We start from the raw sequence: 10,943 nt of genomic DNA on the forward strand, positions 1-10,943 counted from the left end.
TTAACATCGTGGGTCACAGAGTGCTGGTTAAAAAAAAAAAGATGGCAATTTCAACATTTTGGAGGGATTTGTCAATTTTACCTGGAGGTAAATACTTGTCAATTTTCCTTTTTTATTAACAGGGATATCATGAGACATCTTTTTGACCAAAAAATCTGCTATCTATGAAGAAGATCCCATGCCGTTACATTTCATCAAAATTTAAAAATTAACAGAATGAACAACTAGTAGCACTGTCTCAAAATTTTTGTGATCCAGTATTACAACACTGTACTAATTCATAAGAATCAAATCCTCAGTGACCAGAAATGAACTGAAATGAACTTTTTTCCCCGGATTACACTATAGTGAGAACTGTCCCCTGCAGCCTAATTTTGACAGCTGAAATCAGTGCTGCATGACAAAATTAAGTGTCTCCATTTTGCACTTGTCTCACAAAGAAAGGCATTTCTAGAAATAACCAAAATTGTGTCAGTAGTATAGTTAGGATCCCACTAACACATGGATTTACATTCTATGAGGTGACAAATCCATACAACTAAATCTGTTGCTTTGCTTCCCAGTTTCCTTGCTGCATTGAAAGGCAGAAGAAGGCATCTTGAAGAAATAATGCTCCATTCAACATTGGCCTTGTCTCTCCTGCTAATTGCGGTCTCTTCCAACCTTGCGATGGCAATCAAAAAGGAAAAAAGAGCACCTCAGACACTGTCAAGAGGTACTGTATACTTACCTTATGTGGTTACCTCCTCATCTTCCCATATATAGGTCAGCAGATGTTTTTATTTAGAATATACCTGGAAGCACCCTTACTAAGGTCTTTTTCTCTAATGTTAAGTGACATCAAGTAGTGCATCTTCTTATTCCATGTCATTTCACTCCATCAGTTTGTTCTTAAGGATATGGCTGAGGGCCTTATATAATCCATGTAATGTATATAACTCACAATGACCTAGTAGAAGCTAATAACTTAAACTGAATCTCTCAAATCAGGACTACAAGTGAAAAAATATCCTTTCATGCATCAGTTAAAAGATATTTTGTTATGGTAACTTATTAACTACTGAAACACAGTTTCATAACTTCAGTTGCTGTAGAAAATTTTTTCTATAGACCCATTTTTATTTTTATACACAGAACAACAGTTTAAGCTACTGGTGGGTTTTTCTGTGTGACCATTTTTGCTTTTGCTTTTCATCAAATAGTCACAGCAATGTTTTGCAGTGAATAATTCACTTCTTTGCAGTGCATAATTTTGAGCCTGGATGTTAACTAAAGATCCTATTTTAAGGGTTTTTTATATGCCTGATCAATCCTTAGAAATACAAGCAGAAAAATATCTTACCGAAGTGTTTTCCTCTCCTCCATCTTGTGTCTCCTTTTGGGCCTATTCACCCCCAAAAAGTCTCCAGCTCCTTCCCTGACCTCTTCTGCAAGCTGTGCAAAGCCTGCAGAGCCCACAACTCACCTCTAAGGTCTTCCCATACAAAACACTGGTAAAGCCCCACCCGTCACAAAGGTCCCAGATGAGTCTAATTGCTCATGGAGCACTTGACAAAACCATGCGTCACCTGGACTAACTAAAGAGAAATTACAAATTACTTCTCGTAAGTGATATCCCCAGAGAAAGGTTATAATTAATCTCATCCTTATTGTCTATCTTGTCTAGATCAGGATTTATTTCTCCCACTAAGCCTAATGCATAAAAAAAACCTCAAATCCCTTCAATTCTGGAAATTCTGAAAAAAAAAATAGTCACAGAAAGCAAGTGTCAGTTTTCTGATTCTTATTTCAGGCCTTTTGGGATGCCTTGGGCACTTTACCTGTAATTTTCACAGATCAAAGGCGAGTACTTAAACCTGCTGCAAAATTACCCTGGCTGTAACCTTGGTGCAGTTATCTACGCCAGCGCAGTTGGCTTCAGCCAGGGCTGTGGACACACTGGTCATCATCCCAGAATCCCATCATCAACCAGGCAGATCTGTAATTGAAATCACTCTCCTGAAAGAAGAGATGGTCAAGTAACATCATAAGCAGTTGTCCCACAAGAAAGCTAACAGCAAATTTCTGCATAGCCAGGGCTGGTCCAAGCACTGACCAGACAGCACAGAAGAAAAAGAGCCTTAAACAGGTCCAGATCCAGAAGTAGTTCTACAGTTCCTGTGGATGCATTCCATCAGGAATGGAGAAACACTGCCTAGGAGGCAGGGATCTACTACCCAGGGGCTGACATCTTTGGGATCTGAAGGCATGAAACCAACTGGACAGTTTGCTTTTTGAGATCAGTGTATCACCAGCTATGGATGACCTATGAAGATGATGATTCAGTAGAATTTTGTTTTGGTGGAGATTTTTATTTAACAGCCACTCTTTTATTAAATTATTTAAGTAAATTAAGTACTTGCTACTCTAGGGATTGAAATTCATTACTCGGGACTTAAGTTTATAACTCAAGACTGTTATAATGACTTCATATTAAAATCAATCTTATCTGAGCTGTCGTATTTTATTTTTCTCTCCAACTTTATAAGCCAACTTTCTCTCTAAGCCCCAAAGTCTACATGAAATATGAGGCAGACGATATAAAGATATAAAAGATTTGAGTGCTGATTTAGGCACCTCTGAATATTTAGAAAGATATCTAACAGGTTTACCAAAGGACTTGAACTGGATATGCAACTAGCTATGTTTGGGGGTGGGAGGGGTTGGGTTTTTATGTGTTTTCTTTTTAATCTTCCAGTGTACCTATCAGGAGATGCAGAATTAGATTTTCCACAATGTCTGGAAACTTTTGACTGAAAAATCTAAATTCTATTTGTGTACAGCTATTGATAAATATAAAAATGAATTTGTTACGAATTACTTGCCTGGCCACCAGTTAATCTTTTTGTTATATTTCTAGGATGGGGAGACGAAATCATCTGGGTACAAACTTATGAAGAAGGACTTTATCAAGCAAAAAAAGGGTAAGAGATCTAAAAATAGTTTGAAAGACACAAAGTTGTTAATCAGTCATGCCTGAATATATTGTAATGAAACAGATCAAAGAAACACCATGACAGCTGATCTGTAGACCACCCAGTTAAACATAACAGATTTTGTGTATATAAATAAAAGCCATTGTAGGGGTCTTATGACTCCTACAGGAAACATCATGGGCTGATGGGAAAGTCTGCATTCAATGCTGTAATTTCTTCGTCTGACCAGCAGTGTTGTCATTTCAATAAGCAATGATACATTGATATTATAATTCAAAAAATACCTTTTTTTAACATCATGTACCACTGATTACTTCCTTAATCTACAGCTCGAAATCAGTTACATTTGCTCTTGCATGGTGATCTACTGCCTCTGATATTTTCCCCAACACTTACTAGTTGGCATATGAGCATCCACAGTTTTTCACTGTCCTGGTATAAATAAAAGTTACAATTAGAATCTTCACTGAGATCCAGCTGAAAATATATCTGAGAATTCATCACAATACTAATTTCAATGTCTTTTACAATTCATTTGAGATCATAATAGTGTAGAATAAGCTATTGTTAAATAGAAGGCAAATTATTTTTAAAATAAAAGGCAATTAATTTCATGTTTCATACATGAAAATGGCTAGAAACTGAACAATTCTTGACAGTGATAGCAGACCAAGTATTAGTAACTGATTTGCTGAACAGTAGTTTAAAAATACAGGAGAAAATGCATAGAATTGTTTTCTGTTTTGACACCCCAAAATAAAAAATATTGACACTTTATCAACTATTTATAGGAAAAAAAATAATTTACTATGTAGCTGTTCAAGAAAGCTTAAAAACATAAAAGTATTTGATGATAAACCCAAGTTTATAAAAATTATTTTGTTCCAATTTATATAGATTATTTTTATTTTCTTAATGACTGAGAATTTCACAACTAAGCATTATTAAATACCTCTTCAGTTTGGTTATATACTAAGTAGGAATGAAATTATAACATTACTGTTGTTTGTTTCTTGTAGAATCTTACTTTAGAAACTCTAGTTAGAGATAAAAACTGTATTTATCGCTTTCTTTTGTGAAGGAATTATATACTTTTGACTTGCTCAAAAAATGTCTCTTCATACAATATCTGTACGGTTTTACTGTGGATTAACGTAAAATGAAATACAGTTTGCCTTTTTCAGTCTGCCTATTTGCATACTTGTCAAAGGATCTAACTACATGTTCTATTATTATTAATAAAGTAACAAGCCACTGATGGTCATTCATCATTTGGAAGACTGTCAATACTGCCAAGGTAATTTTGATATTTTGAGTATTACAATTATGTGAATATTTCTGTAATAAACTGCACCTATCAATATATTTCCTTTACATTTTCAGAAAATTATTTAAAGAAATAGGTAAATTAAAATGTATTTTAAAAAGCTAAGAAATTATTGCTGTTATTTACAAAAACTCCACTAGGAAAGTACCCAACAAAGAACATGAAAAATATCCAGTGCTGCTCTCCTGCTATCGCTGATGCAGCACTCATCAGTTTAAATTGAGAGATACAGATTTGCTACTGACTCAGTGAACAGATTTAACATTGTTTGGCCCTCCTGAACTGGTAACTAGAGAAGGAGATGAGGACAGGGCTGCTGAAATCGATCCAGTAAGAATTTTCTGAGAATAATGCACTTTTGTCAAGCTGACACTTGGTATCCAGCGAGACGACAGACTTCATAAATCACAGAAGAGAGCTTCCGTTTCCATAGCTAGGAGGTTGCACTGACATGGGTCAAAAAAACCCCTAAAAAGCAGTAATAGAGCCCTTAAGTGTCTCCTCAGGAATGTGAGTCAGCAGAGGCAGGAACAATGTGGCCAGTCTCCAGCCAACACGATGCCTAACGCGGGAGAAAAGGCAGTGTTTGAGATGGGCTTCAAAATTATTTTGTCTTTTCTAGCACTGAAGAAAGCTTTTGCAGAAAATGAAGAGATACAGGAAATGGCCCAAAATAAATTCATTATGCTGAATCTCATGGTATGAAGGGTTTGGGGAGGTTTTTTTACTGCTATACTTTTTTTCCCTGTGTTTTCTCTCTATATGTCTTGCTTTTTCATGTCATTTTAGCTAAATATCTCTGCCTTTTCAGTTACACGTAAGTACAGGCATTTGTGCATGTGCATATACACACAGTACCTTATTTTTTTTGTTCTCTGATACAAGACTACTCACAGGTGGTAGTACTTCACCAAAATTCACATAAATATTTAATAATTAGCTTTAATTTCTCTGCCAGCATGAAACCACAGATAAAAACCTGTCACCTGATGGCCAGTATGTGCCTCGAATCATGTTTGTAGGTACGTATAATATTTATGTATCTTCAAAGATGTGATAGCTGAACCTATTCATTGAAATTATTCATTTTGCAAAAAAAGAAAATATCTCAAAATGTATAATTACCACGACATTAGTCTGGAACTTGGCAGATCTGAGTTCAATTCTCCCTCTGTCACAGGCTTGGACCCTCATAAACTTTTCTGGGTTACAGATATGTTCTGGAAGGTATTTAATTAGTGCAAGATGCTTAAATGTTTGTTAGCATCTGGATCTTTGCTCTCCATGCTTCTTGTTAGTGCTGTTACAAGACCAAGTTTACTGAAAACAATCAAATATCTGACTGAATGTAGATGTCTACAGTGTGGGCATTACCACAGAGCAAGTGGCATCTAAGGAATGATTTATCCCGTTGTAAAGCTGACTTCTGGAACAGATCAAATGAATCATGCCCCTGAGTGCCTGACCCTTTCCACTGGCTGTACAGGTAGCCTGAGGAACTAGCTCTGTGTTGGCATCCAAAATTAGGTGAGATGAAGCCCAAACTCAGACAGCAATGTAGTACCAGGAGTCAGTCAGTTAACAAGAAGTTTGGAAGGGGAACTGGGAGATGTCCCCAGCAACTTGCTCCTATGATGGAAACATTAAGAATCACAAGGTTGTCATTCTGAAAGCTCTAGTAGGTCTTGCTAGTATCACATTATGAACAAATGACCCTCACTGTGTGTGTATCCAGACAAACTGGCCTCCCCTGATGCAACTTGTAAAACAGGTTATTTTTCTTTAAATATGAATGAAATGCATGTGTAATTTATCACTTAAAAATAGCTGCATAATATAAAAAAGAGCTGTAGCTTTTGTTCAGGATTTCATTTGGTTGGAACAGAGTGTAACAATCTGGTAATTACCTTGTTGATGAAATCAGAACACCTCAGAAACAGGGCTGTCAAAGTAGCGCCATGGACATTGCCCTCAGCTCTTGTGGGACAGCAGTGTTTAATACAATTACTTTTTCAGACCCATCTCTCACAGTGAGAGCTGATATCACTGGAAGATACTCCAACCGGCTCTACACTTACGAACCACAAGACATACCATTCTGTAAGTGCCACCTTCATTGTGTTACTTTGCATTTCACATTATAAGCAGCCAGATACACCCCATCCAAATCATTTGTGCTTGAGAGCCCATTAAGATCTCAAAGTAATGAATAAGGACTGTGTGTGAGCATTTGCAATAAATTGTAATACTCTAACCTGTTCTAGTGAAACACTTAAGCACATCTATTGTCCCATTGAATTTATTGGGACTATTCAGGTAAGGCAAGCCAAAAGATCAAAGGTGGGAACTTTCAGGATCAAGATCTGAGCAGTTTGATGGAGAATGGTGAAAGTCACTACTACGCTCAAAGATAACCAACTGCACAATGTAAACAGCCAGTGGTGAGAGGGAATCAGAAAAGAAATGCTGGTGGTTACCTGGGTACCACCTAACACCCATATTTCAGAAAGGAATGTGATTTTTCAAGTTGAGCTAGTCCTTACTCTATAACAACTATTTGACACCAGTGTAGTATCTCACCAGCACTTCACATCTGATTACCAGGCTTGCTATTCAAAAGTGAGGAAGTTGAAAAGAGTCTTGTCAAATCTCTTTAAGTAGAACATTTTGATTCCTGAAACTTTTTAATTTTTGCCTTAGTATCACTGCCAGAATTTTCACAAAAGAAAGCTCTAAAGTGTAATGTATGACCATAAATTAATTTCAATGTGAACAATTTACTAATCAAACTAGGTGGGTTTTTTTAATTACAAAAATGCATGTTAAGCACATTTTTACAGTTCTTTTTTATTTTTCTTTCAGTAATAGAGAACATGAAGAAAGCACTACGCCTTATTCAGACAGAACTGTAACCAGCAACAGTGAAATGACCATAGCCTCTGCGAGGTGAAGATGCACTAGGAAACCTGACATTTTTAAATATTTTAGTTAACCTTCCTGTCTCTACTAGACTTTTGAACTCCTGCCAAGCAGCTTTGGTATCACAGAATTCATAAGGAATTTATATGTACAATTTGAAGACCATAGAAAGACTATCATGTCCATTTGGAAAACAAAAGGAGAAATCTATTAAACACTTTGAAATTAGGTATTTGAATAACTGAAAGTGACGGTTTAAGGTGCAGCAACTTTGAGCTGTATTCTATCATTCCAACTATGACTTTGTTAAGTCAACTATGACTTCCAGCCAAGAGATATAACCAATCTTTTAGATGTTTATTCGCAATTTGTTGTATATGTTAATAGCCTCATCTCAGCTCCTAATTTTTATTTTTATTGCAAGAAGCTTGTAAGTTGCTACTGTAATTCTACTTTATGCACTTATTTCTCATTAGAGGAAAAGCGGCTTTCCTGGCAAATCAGACAGAAAGGCTCTTTCTATAGACTTTGGAATAGCTTATATAGGAAAAAAAAACCAAAAACCAGTGATCTGAGCTTAGCTTCCTCTGTATAATACTTTAACTGAAAAGCCGAAAACAGAACAGTCATATCATAAAGGTGATAATCATCAAATAGCAACTACAGGTTTTGCTATGATAAAGATACAGTGAAGCAATAGAGATGGGAGGAGATAGTCCCAGAACTTCACTCCTGAGGCTAAATGAATCTTGTAAAGTCTGGTATGGGAAAAATGAGCAGGCTCATCCTAGTTTTTTACATTTAAATGGCATTTGAGCCATGTGAAGCTCTTCCTAGGTCATTCCCTCTTTTTCTGACATCATGGTGTCAGACATCACAATGGCAGTTTAGGGAGGGGATCTGTACATGCGAAGTCTTCACAAAACTTCCCCAGGATAATCGTATGCAAAGGCAGATGCCTGTTTTGAGTAAAAAGCTGAAGTCAGTTGAAATAGTTTATTATCCCAGCAATGTGCTTTTGCACTGGAGCAAGATAGTAAGTTATTCACCTGCAGTAAGAGTAGGTATGTTATGTTATGTGCAAAGCACCAATGTCACATATTTGTGCTGCTATTTCCTATGATGCTGCCTCTATATACATATAAAAAATGAAGGAGAGATCTTTGTGAGACAGCTTTTCTAATTTACAATGTCTGGTATTAATTTGTCATGAATGAGTTATATTACACCTATGTCTTCATAATTATGTAAAATTTGGACATAAGCAAATAATCCAACAGAGTGGTGATAAATTACCTGTACACAAGAGAAAAAAATTTTGTAGTAGTCATTAACAGTATATTGTCTTCATAATCAGTTAAATTATCTTTTTTAACCTATGGGAAAATGCTAGAAACAAAATTAAACTGTTAATCACACTCCTTTGAGTTGTGTTTAGCTCTACACATTTACGTCTGTATCTATTCTAGATATGGCAACATTTCCCAGCCTATGGGAGAGCAGAGAGGACAGAGACAGGCTCTTTTCAGTGGTGCCCAGTGACAGGACCAGAGGCAATGGGCACAAACTGAAACACAGGAGGTTCCATCTGAATATCAGGAAACACTTTTTTTACTGTGAGGGTGACCAATCACTAGCACAGGTTGCCCAGAGAGCTGATGGAGTCTTCATCCTTAGAGATACTCAAAAGCTGTCTGGACATAGTCATGAATACTTGGTTTTAGGTGGCCCTGCTTGAGCAGGACATTGGACCAGGTGACTTCCTGAGATCTCTTCCAGTCTCAACCATTCTGTGAACTCAGCAGTCCCTTCTCAGTGGGATTATTTAGCTAGACTTATAACTTTAATGCTTTTAGAGAAATATCAGATAAAAATAGTGAATAGAAGAGAAGGTCTATTTGTTTAATTGACTGAAGGAAAGTTGCAAAAGCAATATAATTCACAGCAAACAGGGCCTTCCTTGACTTTTACAATTTAAACTGTCAGCATTATAGAAGCAAGGGCTGGCCCTCACAGCAAGTGAATAGGTAACATGCAAGAGCTATTCCTAGATCAAAGGACAAGCTGTGCTCACTCTGAGATAAGGTTATCAAACTCAGCCCGCATCTCATGCCAGTGGTTGCCCTCAGTGAATTTACTGTCCTGATAAATCCCGATGTGTAGCTTTTGCTCTGTTTTCTCTGGGAATAGTGCATATTGGCTACCCCCACTCTGTCCAAATCAAGTTTATTCATTCTTCCTTGCTGATAACAATTGCAAATAAGATACACACTCATATATGCTTACTTTGGCTGGTGCAGGTTTGTATTTAAAAAGGACAGTATTGTCATGCTTTCCTCTTAGCATCCATGATGCAGCAGGTAGGGTATCAAGCTTAAAAACTGGATGCTCAGATCAAATACTTCTTGGTCCTTATAGAAACACTGAACTCCTGTATATATCCTGTGTTCCACTTGGCTATGAGCGGTTGGGTGTGAACTTGCTTGATCTGAAATTTGTATGTTAACTTTTATTTTACACAAACATTAGCATACTTAGGGACTACACTTGGCTCACTTATTTTAGTGGATCCATTCATAAGCAAAGAGATGCCTGTCAAGAATCTACAAAGCTGGAATCCTAAAAGATTTGTGACTCAGGACTGCTGTCCAGAACTTGCCTGGGCTCAGGAAGGCTAAACTCTGCAATCTGACTGACCTCAATGCTGTAAGATAAAATAAACGGTAGAATTATCACTAACTTATGTTGTGGAAGAACAAAGTAATGCAAAACCTGGGCTTAGAAGTCTACTGTTGTTCTCCTTATTTTGGGCATTTGCTATTGAGCCAGCAGACAGGAAATAAACTATGTGAATTAAATAAATACTATATTATAAATAACAAAACTTTCAGAACTATAAAATTATCACTGACTTTCATTCTCAAACAAAATTTAGCTTTTATATCTACACTGCAATGCACGTTATTTTAGCATTTTAAGAAAATCTGGAATAATTACCAAAGGTATTATTGATACTGGTTCCATCTGTAATCTAGAACAGTATTTTCCACTGCAGAAATTTTTCACAGCTTTGACAAACCACTCATCCAAGCTGACAGAAACCGCTTACCAGAAATGTCACAGGCACATGAATACCTCTGTGTCCAATGAGATCTACTTTGCAAAGAGGCTAAAGGGGATTTCATCCTCTTCTTTCCTTCCTCAAATCCCCATAGGTACCAGGCTGAAATATGTTCTCAACCATAACCTTGAGAAATGGGGCTAAATCTTTGTGATTCTTAAATATTCAAGACCAGTCCTTTTGGTGGAGCTAGATATTCAGGTAAAAAACACCCTGTATGTTGCACACATATTTTCCATTCACAGCTTAGTTCAATTTTCATCCTTAACTTTACAGTTGCTACTATCTTTCCGTCTTCTCCTCTTCAAAAATTATTTTGCTAGGTAATATCTCTCCTGATGGAACAGAAACTCATCTCAGATTAAAGTCTCATTGCTCAGAATAAGATAATACATCTGTAGCCTCTGCAATGGCAGACAAAATATGATTCTTCCCTCTTTTTTTCCTCTGAAATTAATGGCATGAAACACTACTCCCTCTTTTATTTGCTTCTTGCCTGCTTGTATGCCACACAGCTTTATTCTTAGTATTAGTGTGCAGATTTTTTAATTTCCTCTCATTCTGTCTCCTAAGAAAGAGTGGGAAACTGTTCCTTTTTTTC

General features: G+C 36.7%; 1 protein-coding gene across 1 annotated transcript; it reads left to right on the forward strand.

Annotated features, from left to right (window-relative positions):
- Positions 1–609: 609 nt before the first annotated feature.
- AGR3 (anterior gradient 3) lies at positions 610–7,214 on the forward strand. Its single transcript, XM_010193628.1, has 7 exons — positions 610–715; positions 2,900–2,963; positions 4,220–4,272; positions 4,925–5,001; positions 5,261–5,324; positions 6,319–6,402; positions 7,165–7,214. The coding sequence occupies exons 1-7, from the start codon at positions 610–612 to the stop codon at positions 7,212–7,214; spliced, it is 498 nt and encodes a 165-aa protein (XP_010191930.1).
- The last annotated feature ends 3,729 nt before the right edge of the window (positions 7,215–10,943 follow it).

The sequence above is a fragment of the Mesitornis unicolor genome, unplaced genomic scaffold (assembly GCF_000695765.1).
Source record: "Mesitornis unicolor isolate BGI_N332 unplaced genomic scaffold, ASM69576v1 Scaffold39261, whole genome shotgun sequence".
NCBI classification, from domain to species: Eukaryota; Metazoa; Chordata; class Aves; order Mesitornithiformes; family Mesitornithidae; genus Mesitornis; species Mesitornis unicolor.